General features: G+C 41.0%; 1 protein-coding gene across 1 annotated transcript; it reads right to left on the bottom strand.

Moving 5' to 3' along the window:
- Positions 1-202: 202 nt before the first annotated feature.
- On the bottom strand, positions 203-20,104 carry auh (AU RNA binding protein/enoyl-CoA hydratase). The gene is made up of 10 exons (XM_028601514.1): positions 19,867-20,104; positions 15,242-15,309; positions 14,317-14,404; positions 12,713-12,799; positions 9,803-9,895; positions 7,642-7,698; positions 6,480-6,667; positions 6,275-6,325; positions 3,497-3,544; positions 203-1,532 (listed from the first exon to the last, which is right to left on the bottom strand). The coding sequence occupies exons 1-10, from the start codon at positions 20,102-20,104 to the stop codon at positions 1,455-1,457; spliced, it is 996 nt and encodes a 331-aa protein (XP_028457315.1). The 3' UTR covers positions 203-1,454.
- Between the last annotated feature and the right edge of the window lie 372 nt (positions 20,105-20,476).

Here is a 20,476-nt window from a genome sequence, read left to right as displayed (position 1 = left end):
TATTTCTCTCTGAAATGTAGCGGAGTAGAAGTAGAAAGTGACATGAAGAGAAAAGACTCAAGTAAAGTACAAGTACCTCAACATTTGGACTCAAGTACAGTACTGGAGTAAATGTACTTAGTTACATTCTACCGAACGGCAAGTGTTAGAGTTAGGGCAACCGCATGTCATTACATAATGTGCACTCAAAACAATACAAATGTTGTAGGGGAAGACTCAAGTTTTATTTACAACGGTGGGATACGGTCTGATGCCCTGTGGGCTGTCCCACTTCACTTACTAACATAACATACAATCATCTCCACTGTGGCTCAATCTTCCATCAACAGTTTCATAAAAGCTGTGTGTGTCTGTGTGTCTCTGTGTGTGTGTGTGTGTGTGTGTGTGTGTTGTATGTTGGGGGCTCTGTAGAAAAGATGTCAAAAAATAAATAAAATAAATGAATATCAAATATGTCCGGAGAAAGATCTCAAGCTTTTAACCAAATGTAATGGTCTCTATGACCTGATGAAGTGTCTCAGTATGAGCTAACTTAGGCTACAAATTGAGTCAATCTAACAAGCACCATCCACTAATTTAACTGAGATGTGGTAGAAAGCTCTTAAAAAAGCGCTCTTCTCAAAATCATTTGTTTTTGCAACATGCCGATTTCATTTGAAGAATGTATTATGTATGTAATGGAGCTCTGGTTAGTTTTGAGGCACAGTAACAACCTGTGTGGTCCTTAAAGCCACTACTGTACATCTAAAATGCTATGATTAAAGACAACCATCTAAACTTGATACTAGATTTAGGCTAGGCGTTTGTTATCAGCCAATTCATCTTGGGTCACAGTGTCTTTTTTTTTGTCAATAGCACAGGGAGGCAGAGGCACCGAATGTTACACATAGTGGTAATAACTTTAAAATCCAAAATTCCACCCTCTGGACATTATTCAAGTGAGACAAAACTATTTTCTGTTTTATGATTTCATGCAGACACCTCTGTTATTCAGTGTTATGAACAGAGTGGTACATTTCTACCAAAGTAAAAAAAGAGAGAGGCAATGATCTTTCTGATGCATCATTTATGTGAAGCATTCAGACATGTCAGTGGCTGGATGATTGGATTATAAGTCAAAGAGGTTAGTGACCAACTACCAATCATAATGCAAAGATCAATAGCCATTTGATCTAATTTGATGTTTTAGATTGCCAGTTGAGATAGTTACGTACGTTTTTAGTACTGTAAGCAGTGGCCAATGATTGGTTAGTTTGCTTGGTGGACGTGCTTTACACTTGAACATTCGAGTCCCTGGTAAAAACGCCAGCCAGGAGCGGCCCTAATGTCCTGCGGTCTGACAGACGTCCCCTGGGTGTCGACGTGTCCAGTTTCACCCGTAACATGTTGGAAGCAGTGGAGTAGTAGGAGAGCTGAAGGCAGAACTCAGGATTGTTTCTGGAAGTAGTGGGGCTTCACTCCCCCTTGAACTGAGGACGCCTCTTCTCCTTGAATGCAGCCAAACCCTCCAATCGATCTTTAGTTGGTATCACCTTAAAAACAACACAAATGTGTTGGTCGTGAGAAAAGATGCCCGTCTTTATCTGAAGCCTATCTCCCTTAACTTATTTCCTGAGGGAGAACCTGCAACCTGAGGGGTTTCTAATATTTTGTACACTCATCTTCAGGGTTTCTGCAGGTTTCACCAAGTCAAATTTAAGACTTTTTAAGACCTTTTTAAGACCATTATGATTGATATTTAAGATCTTTATCACAACATCAACTGAGCCCTAAATTCAGTTTTTTTCAAGCCAAGCATCGCTAAACTTGCACTTCCCCAAAGCTGAAGAATATAATCAGTTTTATGTCTGTGGTACAATCTGAAAGAGACTCGCTCCAATAACACAAAAGCTGATTGGCTGCAATATAAGTTACATGTTGGTCTCATTTGTAGTAAGAAAACGAAATTATATTTGGAATAGGGAAAGAAGGAACTACAACACCACTGAAATAAAAAAAAATAAAAAAAAGAGCATTAAGGGTAGCTTTGCATTGACGTAGGAAAATTAAGACCTGTTTGAAATAATTTAAGACCTAGAACACAATACTTTAGCGAATTTTTGACTTTTTAAAGCCTACAATTTTGATTTTTAAATTTTAGGCTTTTTAAAAAGGTCCCATGGCATGAAAATTTCACTTTATGAGGTTTTTTTTAACATTAATATGCGTTCCCCCAGCCTGCCTATGGTCCCCCAGTGGCTAGAAATGGTGATAGGTCTAAACCGAGCCCTGGGTATCCTGCTCTGCCTTTGAGAAAATGAAAGCTCAGATGGACCAATCAAGAATCTTCTCCTTATGAGGTCATAAGGAGCAAGGTTACCTCCCCTTTCTCTGCTTTGCCCGCCCAGAGAATTTGGACCCCCCCATGAGAGAGAGAGACATCATGGCTTTCAAACGAGCAAAGTGGCAGTTGGTCAAGGCCACACCCCCACCCTCCACCTGGCCCACCCCTCTCTTAGAAATGGCACATCCTAAGGAAAGCTCATTGTGGGACTGGCTTTAGTGGCTGTAATTCTGCACCAAGGCTGAATTTTGGGAAAAAGACTTCAGATACAGTATTAGGGGACCACTAAGGTCTATATAAAAGAGACTACAGATACAGTATTAGGGGACCACTAAGGCCTATATAAAAGAGACTTCAGATACAGTATTAGGGGACCACTAAGGTCTATATAAAAGAGACTTCAGATACAGTATTAGGGGACCACTACAGTCTATATAAAAGAGACTTCAGATACAGTATTAGGGGACCACTAAGGTCTATATAAAAGAGACTTCAGATACAGTATTAGGGGACCACTAAGGCCTATATAAAAGAGACTACAGATACAGTATTAGGGGACCACTAAGGTCTATATAAAAGAGACTTCAGATACAGTATTAGGGGACCACTAAGGTCTATATAAAAGAGACTTCAGATACAGTATTAGGGGACCACTAAGGTCTATATAAAAGAGACTTCAGATACAGTATTAGGGGACCACTAAGGTCTATATAAAAGAGACTTCAGATACAGTATTAGGGGACCACTAAGGTCTATATAAAAGCATCCAAAGAGCACCATGTCATGGGACCCTTAAGACCCTGCGGAAACCCTGATCTTATATTGATAAGGGTAGACTACATTTTAAAAACACCTCTTAGGATAACATAACCGCTTTCACCTCACCATTAATATCATATTGCAGTAAACGGTGTCTGTGTGTAAGTTTTGAAAAACTATAACTACACTTGAAACCACTTTATTGGCATCACCATGACTCACTGTGACTTCAGCAAAACTGCAGACAGTTTACTCCGTCCGCACCTTTCCGTGTGTGCGTTTTTTTCGGTGCCATAAAAGTGTCGACGTTCGGTACCCAGCCCCATAGCTAGACTGACCTGATAAAATGCCAACCAAATGAATATTTCATACAGCAGGTTATAAATAATTGTTAATTGCAGTTTAATTACTCACCTGGGCATAGCATGCTTCTTCAATTGCCAGACCAGTAGATAAATCCACCTGAAAGAGAATGTGGCATCTCTTAGTGAATGTTCACACTGCAGCATGTGACTCAGTTCCGATGATTTCTAATGAAAAATCATGACATAAATGCCGGTGCATGTTACAGTTTCTCTGATACACAACATGACGGGTTTGCATAAGACTGAGAGGTGTTTCATTGTTCCTGTAGACTGGGGCAACAGTGTTGCAGGAGGAGTGATCCGAGTCCCTGCAGGAGAAGGTGGGAGTAACTCTAATTGCTGTGGCTTAATTTACCCCAACAGAGCTTCAATTTGAAAAACTGTTTCTGCAAAGAGCCAAACTGCCTAAATTCTTATAAATAAAACACAAAAGGCTATACTTAGATACTAAGTGCAAAGTCATTTATCACATGCTCCACTTGGCACTAAACACAGCCACATTTTGTGTTCAATTGTTCTACTTTTTAAAAAGGGGGACCAGAGGGTGTGTGCCAATTATAGGGGTATCACACTTCTCAGCCTCCCTGGTAAAGTCTACTCCAAGGTGCTGGAAAGGAGGGTTCGGCCGATAGTCGAACCTCGGGTTGAGGAGGAACAATGCGGATTCCGTCCTGGTCGTGGAACAACGGACCAGCTCTTCACTCTCGCAAGGATCCTGGAGGGAGCCTGGGAGTATGCCCAACCGGTCTACATGTGTTTTGTGGATTTGGAGAAGGCGTATGACCGGGTGCCCCGGGAGATACTGTGGGAGGTGCTGCGGGAGTATGGGGTGAGGGGGTCTCTACTCAGGGCCATCCAATCTCTGTATGACCAAAGTGAGAGCTGTGTCCGGGTTCTCGGTAGTAAGTCGGACTCGTTTCAGGTGAGGGTTGGCCTCCGCCAGGGCTGCGCTTTGTCACCAATCCTGTTTGTAATATTTATGGACAGGATATCGAGGCGTAGTCGGGGTGGGGAGGGTTTGCAGTTTGGTGGGCTGGGGATCTCATCGCTGCTCTTTGCAGATGATGTGGTCCTGATGGCATCATCGGCCTGCGACCTTCAGCACTCACTGGATCGGTTCGCAACCGAGTGTGAAGCGGTTGGGATGAGGATCAGCACCTCTAAATCTGAGGCCATGGTTCTCAGCAGGAAACCGATGGAATGCCTTCTCCAGGTAGGGAATGAGTCCTTACCCCAAGTGAAGGAGTTCAAGTACCTTGGGGTTTTGTTCATGAGTGAGGGGACAATGGGGCGGGAGATTGGTCGGAGAATCGGGCGCAGCGGGTGCGGTATTACATTCAATCTATCGCACCGTTGTGACGAAAAGAGAGCTGAGCCAGAAGGCAAAGCTCTCGATCTACCGGTCAGTTTTCGTTCCTACCCACACCTATGGGCATGAAGGCTGGGTCATGACCGAAAGAACGAGATCCAGGGTACAAGCGGCGAAATGGGTTTCCTCAGGAGGGTGGCTGGCGTCTCCCTTAGAGATAGGGTGAGAAGCTCAGTCATCCGTGAGGAGCTCGGAGTAGAGCCGCTGCTCCTTTGCGTTGAAAGGAGCCAGTTGAGGTGGTTCGGGCATCTGGTAAGGATGCCCCCTGGGCGCCTCCCTAGGGAGGTGTTCCAGGCACGTCCAGCTGGGAGGAGGCCTCGGGGAAGACCCAGGACTAGGTGGAGGGATTATATCTCCAACCTGGCCTGGGAACGCCTCGGGATCCCCCAGTCGGAGCTGGTTAATGTTGCTCGGGAAAGAGAAGTTTGGGGTCGCCTGCTGGAGCTGCTCCCCCCGCGACCCGACACCGGATAAGCGGACGAAGATGGATGGATGGATGTTCTACTAAACATAGAAGATGACAAAGTGAATTCAACGTGTGTTTGCAACCTGAGGGGTGTTCTACCATGCTAGTTGGACAGAGCTGGGTTTTGTTTGTGTACTGGCTCCACAAAGCCTGAAGCCCCGGTGGTCAGAGATCATGGGTACCATGAAGGTGGTTATACACTTGCCTACTTCCGTCTATAATAAAATATTACAGCAAAAAGCACAACGGTTCGCTGTATCACTTATATTGACTATTGACTATAGAGCGTTGCTGTTTCCAAAGGAGTGGGTTGGTGAATGTGCTTTTTTGCCAGTTTCAATAGAAATCTCTGAATAAGAACTGGTCGGAAGCAGGTTAGGTCTGCAGTTGCCATGGCGATCTAGCCAGGTTAAAAAAGAGCCACCTTCATGACATGACAAACTCATGTAAAGGTTGACTTTAAGCCCTTCAAAAATGCATCTTTATATATTTTGTTGTGAGACTTGATTTCAACCAGATGGCCATTTTGGAGTCTGTAGTTGTAATTGTTGTGTTGGATTGCATGACATAGACTGCACAGGTGGGCCCGCTTCCTTTCGGCGTCCAAGTTTACCAACTGGGCTGCTCAGACAGGATGTGACGTGGTGCGCAGTCAATGTTAATTTCCATCACGCTTTGGCTGTACGTGACTGGTTTGCAGCTCATCCGAAATCAGCACCTAATTTTCATCCACCACACTCTACTTAACTAATCTAATAAATCTTTTCAGCGTGGAGGTGGGAGGTGTCTGGCAGGCGTCCATATGAATAGGCAACCCTCCAATAGGCCATTGCTGAGGCATGTGATGACATCACCTCCCTGAAGTGCCAGGGGTGGAGAAGACACTCCCAAAAGATTCAAAATATGTTCACAGTTTTGCAAATTTCACTGTTGTGAAAATTGAGCCAAAGCAATCGTAAAACAGCAGTACTGCACTGACGTCTGAGCCTTACCTCTATGCCCTGGTTGATCGCCAGTTTGGCCATCCTTATTGCAATTGGACCCTGTGAAGCCAAGAGTCAGAGAGTACCTTTTTAAAATCTGTTACAAGGCATCACAAACTGCTGTGTGTGATATAAATTGCATTAGCAAATTCATCACCATATCACCGTTTCGTCCCCCCAGTGTATCAAAGAGTCAGTGGAGTGGCCGTGTTACCTGAGGGTTGATCTCGCGGGCGAGCTCCAGAGCCCGCATGTAGGCAGCGTCTCCACTGTTATTCTGCTCCACAGAATGATTGGTAAGGCCCAGTCGACACGCCTCTGCTCCGTCCACTACCCGAGCAGCAAAGATGAGCTCCTTAGCAAGAGAGACACTTATCACCCTGGGGAGACGCTGGGTCCCACCTGCACGCACGTGACGAGAGAAGAGAAACCAGGATGGAACCTCGACCAAAGACACTGCTCCAATATCACGCTATCGCCATATTGCAATTACAGCTTTAATATGTATTATTTTGAAATTGGGGGTAGTTTTCTGGGTAGAAAAAACTACTTCATTTCCATTGAACACACTGCACACTGGCAGGGAGAGGGATTCCAAAACTACAATTTCTGTCCTTGACCACTCATAAAAACACCACAGGAACAGTATGACGGAAAGACAAAAACTAAATACAACTCACAACATGAAAACACCACCAACCCAGACAAAAAAAAAAGAAAAAAAATCAAGAAAAGATGACACAGTACCTACAATATTCAAGACCATTCAACAAAATAGACAATAAACCATAAACCAAATAAATATATGTATAAATGACAACACCGTAAGCCCATCATAGACGTCTCTCCCCAGCACAAAGCTTCTTAGGAGCCCTCCAGAAAGCTAGTTTTAGTGGTTTTGAAAACGTGACTTTTCCAGACCACGGTATATTCAACTTAACTAGTCGTTTTTGTGCCTAAACTTAACTGTCGCCACTGTAGCTGTATCCTTTCTAGCCCCCGGTTTATCCACATGTGCCTCTAAAGTAGTCCTCCCCTTAAACATGACTTTTAGCTGCTGGAAGGAAGTTCTGAAAACACAGTTATCCATGCTCTTTTCAAAGACTTTTTATATGATCTCATTACAGGGTTTCGGCAGGTTTCACCAAATCAAATTTAAGACTTTCCAAGACCTTTTTTTTTTTTTTTTAAATGCGATAGCTGTCTAAAACTATTTGACCTAGAACACAGTCCTTAAGTGGATTTAAGATATTTTTTTTGTTTGACTTTAAGACCCCGCAAAAACCCTGCTTTAACCGCAGTCCCTTGAAGTGCAGATGTGTTAGACAGCAATAATACTTTCACTGGAGATGATGACAAAAATAATCCAGTCTTACCTGCTCCAGGAATAATTGCAAGTTTGGTCTCAACTAGTCCCATTTTGGCGGTATTGGCTAGAGAGATCAAAGAGCAGTATTACTACTTAGACATAAATACAACAATCACTACTAGTATAGATGTATTGTATGATACAATAAACAAAGTATATACATATATATTACATTAATTGATCATTCTTATAAAAAGGTCAAAAACATAATTACTCAACACACAACTACTATAGAATAACTAAATGGGCTAAAATCATTTAGAGTGAGGGAAATCTGAACTGGACTAATCAATCAAAGTGCTTGTGCAGCCTCTTAGTTTCTGTTAAAACCTACTTTCTGCATCTATAAATGCCGTTTCCAGGAACAGAGAAGGCTTTTAAGGCTCTCCCAACCCAGACTCATTACATCATCACTCATGATGCATCTGGAAATACATGCTGTGATGCAGTTTGAAGTTTTACTGTATACAATATTTTTCCTTATTTTGAAAATGATTCAACCCAGATGTTCTGTTCTGATTGTTGTCTCATGTGTCTGAACGCTGCTGGGCGTCAACAGGCTCCACTGATCTGACAACAATCTGTCAGCATGTTTAGCTGTGATGAAGACTCATGATACCAGTAGTGTATTCGCTCAGGCGGTACACAGACAACACACACACCTCATTCTTTTTAAATATAGCCTCACCAATTTTAGTGTGTCAGCATCAGCTGTAACTGCTTCTACTGCTTTGTCAGACAGCTGTTAATAACCATGAACATATACATGTACACAGACCAGAGGCGGCATGGTGGCTCAGTGGTTAGCACTGTTCCACAGCTTCTCTCCAGGTCCTCTGGTTTCCTCCCACCACCAAAACATGTATGTTAAAGTGACTATATGTAACTTTTAGATGTTTGTGAAACTGTGTAATGTTCCATCTGATGATCATAAATGACCTGCAACAGCAAACGAGACTAACAGTGAGAAGAACACTAGTTTTATACAGTTTTTATTAATGCCTCTGTCCGGGTCTGATTTTTCCCGCAAAGTCATGATTTTTTGGCGGGTAGACGGCGCTACAGTCACACATTTTGACGCGTCACAGATTTCAGTGTAACACTGGAAAAGCCTGTGTTAGTGAGTATCCAGCCAGGTAAAAGGAGATTTCTTTATATAGGCCTAATTGTATTTTAATGTTATTTTAGAAGTTATCTGTTGTAGTTATGGCTGATACTGGGGCAGGACCATCACAGGAAAGAATAAAATTAAAAGAAGAACTGAAAGCTAAAAAGGAGAGTGAAAGACGACGGGGGATAACGTGAGTCACACTCAGTCGGGCTTTCAACAGATGGAGACAATTGTGGGACTGTAAATGATTCAAAAACATCCCCGAATGGCCCTCAGGTATGTTATATGTCTATTTCATTCATAAAATAACTTTACAATGCACAATATGGTTGTACGTCAGTAGCCGACTTTAAAAATCACGTCCGCCTTCCATTTAGCACCAGTTTTTATTCCTTTTAGTCCGTGTTTGTGTTGGCCTACTATTTTCTTTTTGTTCCTCTGTAATGTTATTTGTGTAAAGCGTCCGTGGGTTTCATGAAATGTGCTAAATGAATCTAAGTTATTATTATGTTGGTTGCTACAACAATCTCTTAATGCTCTGGCTCGTGACCCAGTGACAGTGATACCTGGTTTATCTCACGAGACATCCAGAGGTTACTGTAGCAACACTGGAAATGAAAGGATGCATCTGTAACGTATTCTCTTATTGGAAATGAATGATTTTCTGTCTGAGCTAAACATTCATCACGACTATATGACCTCCTGGTAACTCAGTAATCTACAGTAGGTAATACAGCACGGTAAAGAAAAGAGCTTTAGGACAGCAGGTGGTAAAACACTACCGCTTTAGTCCAAAGGGGCCGCTAGAATCAACACAGACTGAAAGTTACACATAGACACTTTAAGCTATATTCCTGTCAGTGCCCCCTGACCGAAAAAAGGCACTGGCAAAAAAATAATAACTGGAGTTGGTCTCCAGGAGCCTGCCCATGCTCCTATGTATAGAATGGGTTAAATGCAGAGGACAAGTTCATTTCTCTGTGTATGCTTAGAAATGACAATAAAGGCACCTTTAACATTATCTGTAACCTCAAAAATAAAGCCCACTGAGTCTTACAGGCAATCCTGATGTCACAAGCAAGGGCCATTTCCAAGCCTCCTCCTAAGGCAGCTCCATCAATGGCAGCAATCGTTGGTACCGGCAGGTTACCTGTCAAATAAAAGACAACAAGGTACCCATCAAGAGACATCAGACAACTATTCAACTTAAACTCCAACTACATTGGTACATATTTACTTCACTTCTGACAAAGCCGTGGACAAAGTCCCCCCCTGCTTCTGGGCTATGGGCCATATACAGTAATTAGCCAGAGACACTTTGTAACCATAACCCCTTTCACCAAATTACAGCACTTTCTGAAAATCAACTCACTTGTGCCTTTTGGACAATTTAGAAATCTGGTTTCAAACTTGCTAACTGCTACTTGTACTTGCTTTACATAACTGCACTTTTTTTTGTATCCATATTATCCTAACTTTTTTTTAATCAAATTTTATACATTAATTGCGTTTTATTGTCTTTTATCTTTCTTGTGATGTATTCTTTTCTGTGTTGTTTTTGTAATTAATCTATGTCATTGTAAATGAGGGCAGCCCCACTATGATCTCTCGAGTTTAAATAAAGTTTGAATGAATGAATATTTCAATCAAATATCCGTCCGAACCATCTCTAAGTGAAGCTCACATTACACTCATGTTATCTGAATCTTAATCTAAATCATCTCAAATCTTCACATAATCAACGGTGATGTGCTCTCAGCTTTTGCCAGGTGAGAAGATAGGAAACGCCCGCCTGCTAACAATAACATGTGCAAAAACTGTGATTATAACATTAGCATTGAATTACATTACAATTACTTAACTAGTATATAATTACATTAGTCAGCAGAAAATGAAACCTTAGGGACCACTCGGTATTTATGGAATGGACCACCCAACTTTTGTATTCATAGAAACAGCAACATTTCAAAGTGGCTTGTTTGGTGCATATTTTTCCATGTAACTCTTAGTCTCGGCCTTCCTTCGCTACCAGATGGGTCTGACCCATGAGTTTGGCTGTGGGGCTGAAACGGATAATTGCATTGTTTAAAAAATTAGTGGAATAATTACGTCTGGCATGACCACATATTTTATAAATATCTTAGCTAAATAACACAAAACAACTAAATGGAGTTAGGTAGCCTAATACATCGGATTTCATATACTGCTTTAGTAAAATAAATATTTCCTGGCTGATGATGGGAGCAGCAGGACGCAAAAAACTAAAATGACTGTTGCACTAGTCTGGACATCTTACTGTGCCAAGGTTGCAATACAAGTTTCCTAAATGCCACATTTGATGTTAGCTTACTAATTGATGGTGGGTTTTGTGTAGAATTGGACTTTTATACGTTTATTCCACTCCTGTTTTAAACGGCAAAGTGGAGGAAGCCTAGTGACGAGTCCATAGCAACCAGTTTGTGTGTTGAATGTTACCCAGAGTGCTCCGCTCAATGGTCTCAATGTTTGATTGTTTTATTTCATGTGAATACTAGTTTACTAGAGGAGTAACTTAGTATTTGAAGTAATGCAGTAATGCAAGAAGTGTGCCTTTAGTTTCCATGCTTATTGTGTTTCCACAACAATGTTAGTGAGTAAATCTACTGAAATGAGTAGATGAGAATGCAGAGGTTTAGTAACATATGTCATTGCTGTAAAAAACAATGGTAATCCGTATATATTTGCCAATCGCAAACCAGTACAGAAGGTATTGATAAATTGTTGGGGGAGGGTCATGCCTTTTTTTTTAAATTGTTATGGAGGGTCATAGAAAAAACTATTACTGGTGAGGGGAGGGTCATGCCTTTTTTCACTAAAGGTCCTAAAACTCCTCCGGGGGCCCCTGAAATAAATAATGAACAGTCCCTTATTGGGCTGCCCTGACTCGTGCTGGCTTGGGTCATTAATGAAAGTTTCGAGATTCACTTTATTTTTCTTCTTCACTTTTTCAAAGTAATGATAACAGCAAAATAACATGAGATCTGTAAACAAACATCATTATTACAAACATTATTATTAAATAAAGTGATGCATGAACATGCATCTCTGTCACATTCAGGTCCAGGGGTCTCCAACAAGTAGCTGGCGAGCAGGTTTCCAGTAGCTCGCCATAGGTGACAAACTGAGACACAAAAAGACCACCATATTAAAAGGGAGGTAGCCGACTTTGTGGGCCGTAGACGTGTAAAGTGGTCATTTTTTCTTGGACCCTGATGGGAATATTTTCAGTGATGTAGCTAACTATCTGGTCTAAAAGAAGTGTAAAATAGTCATGAACCTTGATGTGAAGTTAAGACTTTTCATAAGCTTTGGGTATTGCAATTTCATCAAACAGTAGCTTCATTCAGCTTATGTGTGTTATGTTAATAAATTATGTGATGCAAGTAGCTCTTGGCCACTTTAGTTTTTTTAAAGTACGCCTTAGATGAAGAAAGGTTGGAGACCCCCATTCAAGTCCATATATGAACAAAACTGTCACTGAACTAGGGCTGGGTACCCAATTCAATACTTCATAGGCTCCGACCGAATTGCCTCTAAATTATTGAGTATGGAAAAATCCCTCGTCATTCAATAGCCAATTTCAATACCTAAGGAGTAAATCTCATCAGTGTCAGTGAGCCAATCAGCATTCAGCGTGCTTCTACCAAGATCTAATAATGTCTGTGATTGGCTGTCTAACATTACATGTCGTAGAGACACGCAGGAAAAACTCTACGTTACACGTAGTCGGAGCTGAAACATAAATACAAAGATTTGTGCCGTAATGTGTAATGTTGTCATTACTTTTTGTTAAAATGGATTTTATAAAATTGGTATTGAAAAAAGTATCGTTTAGGAACCGGTATCAAAGTCCCAGTATTGGCTCGGTACCGGTATGGAATATTTTTGAACGATACCCAGCCCTACACTGAACTTGATCATTCTTTACCCAGCTCCGTGATGAGTGCTCTGGCTTTGGACACAAACGGTGCCACTTCACTCTGGTGCATCTTGGCCCTCTCCTTCAGGTCTGCACCTGCACAAACCCACAGAGCATCAGCATGGCGCCACAGGCCTGGGGCTTCCTGAAACAGTGTGGTCCACCACTCACAGCTCTGGGATCTGCCAAAACCTCAGTCTCAAGGTCTCTGAACATACAGCTGAATACAGAATTATATTTACTAGATCCATAATATCTACAACTGAAGAATAACAAGTGAATCAGAAAGACATTCCAAACAGCAGATTCCAACAGTGAAAAAACCCTCCAATGCAACAATAATAAACTTCATTTATGTAACACTTTTCAAATAAAAAAAGATACAAAAACAATTATAAAAACTATTTTTTTTAAAACGGTTTGAGCGAAAGAGCTACATTTGATAAAAAGTAAAACAATATAAAACATGAAATAATTTAATTTAAATAATCAATAAAATAAAAGTTAAGAGAATACCTTTGTATGTAAATATGTTTAAATAAGTGACATAAAAGATATAAGTGAATTCTGGCCACAAACCCTAAGAAAGCACATGACTACATGGTTTTAGGGGTTGACAGTACCTAGGGCTGGGCGATATATCGATATTATATCGATATTGTGATAGGAGACTAGATATCGTCTTAGATTTTGGATATGGTAATATCGTAATATGACATAAGTGTCTTTTCCTGGTTTTAAAGGCTGCATTACAGTGAAGTGATGTACTTTTCTGAACTTACCAGACTGTTGTAGCTGTTCTATTATTAATGATTATTTATCTAAAATCTAAGTGTGAAGATATTTTGCGAGAGCACCAACTGCCAACTCTAGAATATATCGCCGCAATATCGATATCGAGGTATTTGGTCAAGAATATCATGATATCTGATTTTCTCTATATCGCCCAGCCCTATATCAGAAAATATGGGATGTAGAAATAAGCGCGGAAAATGTGTAGAAGAAAAATTTAACAATTTAAAACGCTGGAAAAAACTAAAACAAACCTTATGGAGCTTTGATTTCATAAAAGGTACTCCTGTTGTATACAGTATTTATGTTTACATTTTATTGTTATTTGAACAGCTGAGCATTGAACCAGGTGAAGAAACCTGTTTTATTATTTATTCATTTGATTTTGCAACTGTTCGCTGAAATAGCCGGTTTCTATGAAACTACATGTGACATGACATATTTGGCTTTGACTTTGACTAAACATTTGCTCTCACTTTGTGGAAAAAATATCGTGATATATATCGTATATTGATATTCAGCCAAAATATATTGGGATATGACTTTTGGTCCATATCGCCCAGCCCTAACAGTACCAGAGGGGGTCGCCGGTTCAAGTCCCCGTGTGGACGTGAGTGTGGACTGCTTGCAGTTCACTGCCAACTTTGATTCTCCATAAGTGCATGTATAGGCATGTTTGTATTTTGGGCCTGTGTGTAATTAGTAACAACAGAGTGAAAACATTTAATTTCCCCTTGCAGGATCAATAAAGTATGTCTTAATTTTTAAAAAAGGGATTTAAAAGAGGAAATGCAGCATGCCAGTAAACAAAGAGAGTGTACCTGCACAGAAGATCCCAGGAACTAAACTGCATAGAATTACACTGCGCACTTTATTATTCTTCTTGATATCCTCCACAGCCTCAAACATCTGAAACACACATTTTTTTGGGAGTGGATTTAAAAAATGTTTTATGATTTAAATTCACTTTGTATTAACAAACCATAATAATAATAAAATTGGAGCATATTTCAAGGCAAACTCAAATTATACAAGAGATCAGAAAACACTGAACCTGAGTGCTGGAAGCCAGTGAAGAGCTACAGGTACTTCAATGGTTTTTAAGATCTATATTCATCACTTTGTTATATATCGTATTTAAGTTGGAATGAGGCTCCTCTAAGGATACACACAGACGCCTCTAAAATAGCAATTCAAATCCTTTCTGAATGTGTTTAAGAGCAATTTACCAAACAACCTTTGAACAAGCAGAACATAAACTGGAATATGAGAGTCAGGCTGTATACCGGACTCTCACGGTTATTTATTTAAATATTAATATTATCTTTTTAACCAGTTTTGTTAATTTGGATTTTATTTTCTCAAGCATAATATACATTTTTGTTGATGAAATAACAGAAAAAATTTTTTTTGTCAAATAAGACCCAAAACTCATTGCCTTTACTGTACGCGGACCGATCATGCTTATTGCCGTGCATAGTTGACTTAGTCATCTTTGTTAAATAGATATGGCACAAAAAATTAAAAGATGGGGCGACCTCTAGCTCACCCAGTAAGAGGGTGCGCCCCATGTAGGCAGAGGCCTTTGCAGCAGCGCGGGTTTGAATCTGACCTGCGGCCCTTTGCTGCGGGTCATTCCCCATCTCTCTCCCACCTTTCCTGTCTATCCATTGTCACTATGCAATAAAGGGAAAAGCCCCAAAAAATTATCTAAAAAAACAAAACAAGGTAAATAACAATACGTACCATCTTGACCAGATTTTTGCTTATGGCATTTTTCGCTTTGGGTCGATTTATCCCAACGACAACAATACCTGAAAGAGAGTTACATCATGCTGATTAATTAACAAGCACATTAATGAAGAGCAGCATGTTAGACATAACATTTTTATTTTTATAAGATGAATATAATTTTAACGATGTTTGATGATTGTTTGTTTGTGAAGTGACCTTGGGTGTCATAAAAGTCGCTTTAAATAAACTGTATTATTATAAAACAACTGGAAAAAACAACAACAAAAAAAAAAAAAAAAATCACATCATGAAAACTAAAACGCTGCATCCTAAGTCCTTGCTACATGCAACAGACTACAGTACAGCAGAGGAACGTAGAAAGCCATTTCATTTTGGTACTGTATATTGTTTTGGCAGTTGTGTACTAGAAACGACATACTTAAACCTTTTCTACTAACAGGATGTCATACAATACTACATCAAATACAACTATTTTGATAATCAATTAACCGTTTGTCCAGGTTCTCAAGTGAAGTCTCCATGTTGCTTTCTCTTACATGACAGTAAATTGATTTTCTTTTGGCAAGTATTGTAATTTGATAGTATTGAGTATTGGGAGGGCCATCCATTTTTTTTAGTCTAGGGGGGAGGGTCTTTTGTATTCATGAGAATAGCAAAATTTCAAAGTGGCTTGTTTGGTGCATATTTATCCATGCAGCTCCATGAAGCTCTCTCAGTCTCGGCCCCTATCACTACCAGATGGGTCCCTCCCCGTTTAGTCAGCCAGACTATTTGAGCTGTAGCTTAGAGACCGTGGGATTTCCCAAACTGAATAAATCCCGCTCGCACATATAAACACAAAACTGCTTTGCTAGCTCAATTGTGTTGTAACTAAGACATCTGCTGAAAAAATAATTGTATTCATTAGTATGATTGCCGTACTGTTTAGCTCAAAAACATCCAAAACACTGTACGAAAACATAGCGGACCAGACAGCGGTCTCTAGCGAGAGAGAAAAGCCTTAACGTGGAACGCTATCACATTTCCTTTCTCCCCTCATTGGACTAAGTTGGCGACACTACTCTGTGCGTGCATCAATAAGTCAGTCTGAGGTCCAAGGTACAGGACGATGTTATGAAGGATTTATGAATGTACGTTAGCAACAGTAGGCTAATTTACGAGGGTGTCATTTTTATTATTATTTTATGTGTGAGCTAATATTGCGCATCTGTTCATGTGCGCTGCAAGAGTTATGTTTCTGTTTATTGAATGCGTTATTCAGCGCAAACATAACCGAGAATGTAGTTTAATCTCAGTAATGACGGTATATTAGGTCATTACTGTTGCTCTGTTGAAGGAGAACGTCCCACTGTACTGTCGTTATGCAGATCACGGACATCTGATTGACTTTACTGCACCGTAGTTAAGTGAAAGTAGGACAAGTTGTAAAAAACTGCCCCTACCAGCAGGGCAGCATTTACAGAGGGCATTTAAATGTACAGTACAAGCCAAAAGTTTGGACACACCTTCTCATTCAATTTGTTTCCTTTTATTTACATTGTAGATTCTCACTGAAGGCATCAAAACTATGAATGAACACATATGGAATTATGTACTTAACAAAAAAGTGTGAAATAACTGAAAACATGTCTTATATTTTAGATTCTTCAAAGTAGCCACCCTTTGCTTTTTTTGATAACTCTGCAAACCCTTGGTGTTCTCTCAATGAGCTTCATGAGGTAGTCTCCTGAAATGGTTTTACCTTCACAGGTGTGCCTTGTCAGGGTTAATTAGTGGACGATTTTTCCTTATTAATAAAAAAGCAAAGCGTGGCTACTTTGACCAGACCCAACATCTGGATGTGGGGCTGGCTTGTCAGGCTAGCCAAACAACACTTTTTCTGCTCACGAGTTCCATGTCCACTTTCTCACAGCCTCCTGCATTGAACGCTCCACCTATGTAAACACCTTCCCGTAATCAACGGCGCCGTCATTACGGCGACCAGCGTAGCGCGCGGAGTGCAAGCGTAAGTAGGGCTGGGCGATAAAACGATAACGATATGTATCGCGATAGACACATAATCAATATCAATAGAAAATGCGGTCGATAAAACGTTCGATAACTTGTTTTTCTTCATCAGAAGAAACCAGAGGTTGTGAATCAAGTTTGGTTGCATGAACAAAGGCCCTCACTCTCTGGCAACCTAGCAACGTAGGGAGTGACACTCTAACAGCCAATCATGTAACAGTATCAAGTTTGGTTGCGCCACATCGCTGTCTCGTGTTCTTCAATAACAGAACCGGCGTGGAGTTGAAAGTGAGTGCCGCAGCGAGCGAGGAAAAGTCAGTATGGCAGTTTTGGGGATTTTATAAGTCTGACCGAAGTCAGACCAATGTCGTCAGACCAACACTGGTAATACCATAAACTTGTTTTACCACTTTAGCCGCGCTCACACTTTGGAGCACAGCCGTATTCGCCATCAACATCCAACAACATCTGCAACACGGCACAAGCAGCAGACCACCATGGAGAGGTACTCTGCATCAGCACCTTACTAAACACTACAAGCAGCAGACCACCATGGAGAGGTACTCTGCATCAGCGTCTTACTAAACACTACAAGCAGCAGACCACCATGGAGAGGTACTCTGCATCAGCGTCTTACTAAACACTACAAGCAGCAGACCACCATGGAGAGGTACTCTGCATCAGCACCTTACTAAACACTACAAGCAGCAGACCACCATGGAGAGGTACTCTGCATCAGCACCTTACTAAACACTACAAGCAGCAGACCACCATGGAGAGGTACTCTGCATCAGCACCTTACTAAACGCTACAAGCAGCAGACCACCATGGAGAGGTACTCTGCATCAGCACCTTACTAAACACTACAAGCAGCAGACAACCATGGAGAGGTACTCTGCATCAGCGCCTTACTAAACACTACAAGCAGCAGACCACCATGGAGAGGTACTCTGCATCAGCGCCTTACTAAACACTAAAAGCAGCAGACCACCATGGAGAGGTACTCTGCATCAGCACCTTACTAAACACTACAAGCAGCAGACCGCCATGGAGAGGTACTCTACATCAGCACCTTACTAAACACTACAAGCAGTAGACCACCATGGAGAGGTACTCTGCATCAGCACCTTACTAAACACTACAAGCAGCAGACCACCATGGAGAGGTACTCTGCATCAGCACCTTACTAAACGCCACAAGCAGCAGACCACCATGGAGAGGTACTCTGCATCAGCATCAGCGCCTTACTAAACACTACAAGCAGCAGACCACCATGGAGAGGTACTCTGCATCAGCACCTTACTAAACACTACAAGCAGCAGACCGCCATGGAGAGGTACTCTGCATCAGCACCTTACTAAACACTACAAGCAGCAGACCACCATGGAGAGGTACTCTGCATCAGCACCTTACTAAACACTACAAGCAGCAGACCACCATGGAGAGGTACTCTGCATCAGCACCTTACTAAACACTACAAGCAGCAGACCACCATGAAGAGGTACTCTGCATCAGCACCTTACTAAACACTACAAGCAGCAGACAACCATGGAGAGGTACTCTGCATCAGCGCCTTACTAAACACTACAAGCAGCAGACCACCATGGAGAGGTACTCTGCATCAGCACCTTACTAAACACTACAAAGAAATAACGGAGGCAGACATGCTGAGCACTGTCCAGAAGCCAGGTGACCAACCTAGCACTAAACCTGCAGAAAATAGTTCCTTCTCAGGTTTCTTAAATTTACACTTTGCACTATTTTATGACACTTTATTAAGCATTTGTTACTTATTCTTTAATTTTGCACCTTAATGTTAAGAGATAATTGTTAAGTGTTCATTGTGATTTTAGACCTGTTTACATTTTAATTATTTGAGTGTTTTCCATGGTTGTGTTGACATTTCTGCTTTTATAACTGAGGGGATTATAATCAGAGCAGGGTTAAGTTTAAAATAAAAAATTTTAAATTCAATATATTTTTCTCCTGGTCCTTATTTTAAATAGGTCATAAAAAATATCAATAATTATCGATATCGACCGATATGAAAAACTTATATCGTGATACAGTTTTCAACCATATCGCCCAGCCCTAAGCGTAAGGTTCGGTTCGGTGGAAAAAAATTCTAAGAGTCGACAGAAACTGAACCCCGTCAAAAAGCCCAATATTTGGCCGAATCCGAATCCTGGATTCGGTGCATCCCTGATTTATTTACTTTGTAAAAAACAACATAAGATGGATTTTCTGCTTTTTCTGCTTCTGTTCTGTTTTGCTGGAAACAGAAGTGATGTAGTAAAAAATTAAAATATCACTTTTCAATTTTAAAAAAATCGCGGCAAAAATAATTATGATGCATAAGATTTAAATTTTTTCCCCACACCCCACTTATGAGAGGTTTGCATAATAATGCAACTCAGTAGGTTGTTATTACGTTAGAAAAAGATGACGTCAACGCGTACACTCTACTTTGATACAGTGGAATAGCAGACTTTACATGGTCAATTTCCGGTTGTTGGCGAGCTACCGGGAACTTCCGTTTAGACATTAATTACCGTTTTTCCTTTGACAAACCTGCCTTTAAAATGACACTGATTCTGAGCGGGACTTACCGGCGTCTTCTCCGTCCAGGTATCGGACGCGCAGGTCCTCCTTCGGGTCCGAGCTGTAGTGTCGGGTCCCTGCTCCGGGACCGTTAAGGCGAGAAGAAGGCGAGACTTTCCCGGGGAAAACATACTGTCTCGAGCAGGAGAAGGCCGCTGCCAGCCTACAGACACTGTTGTGGCCCGTTGCCTTCACGCGGAAAGCTTGCAAGAAGGCTCTGTGTCCCATTAGGACTGCCAGGACCATGAGGACGCTGAGCCGCAGTGACTTTCAACTGTGAACCCGGTCACGTGTTGGCGTCACGTGACGTGGTTGCAGTCAATACGGGACAGTACCATACAGTCTATCATAGACAGTATATAAGAAGTCTATGGACAGCACGGGGGTATGGCAAGCCGTTCGAACATTTAATCGAACACCACTTCTATCTGCTCACTCCAATCCTACAGTTTAGATGATAACAGCATTTCTCCTAGTGAAAATTATATTCTCATGGAATGGTAATTAAATATATCCACAATAACATTCTTTTTTGTAGAAATTGTATTTCAAGATATCTACAACTGAACATACTAAACTCATTTAATATATCTTTAAATCAGTGGCGGCTGCTGGTAA

This window comes from Perca flavescens, chromosome 16, assembly GCF_004354835.1.
Source record: "Perca flavescens isolate YP-PL-M2 chromosome 16, PFLA_1.0, whole genome shotgun sequence".
NCBI classification, from domain to species: domain Eukaryota; kingdom Metazoa; phylum Chordata; class Actinopteri; order Perciformes; family Percidae; genus Perca; species Perca flavescens.
This window is presented reverse-complemented; position numbering and strand designations above follow the sequence as displayed.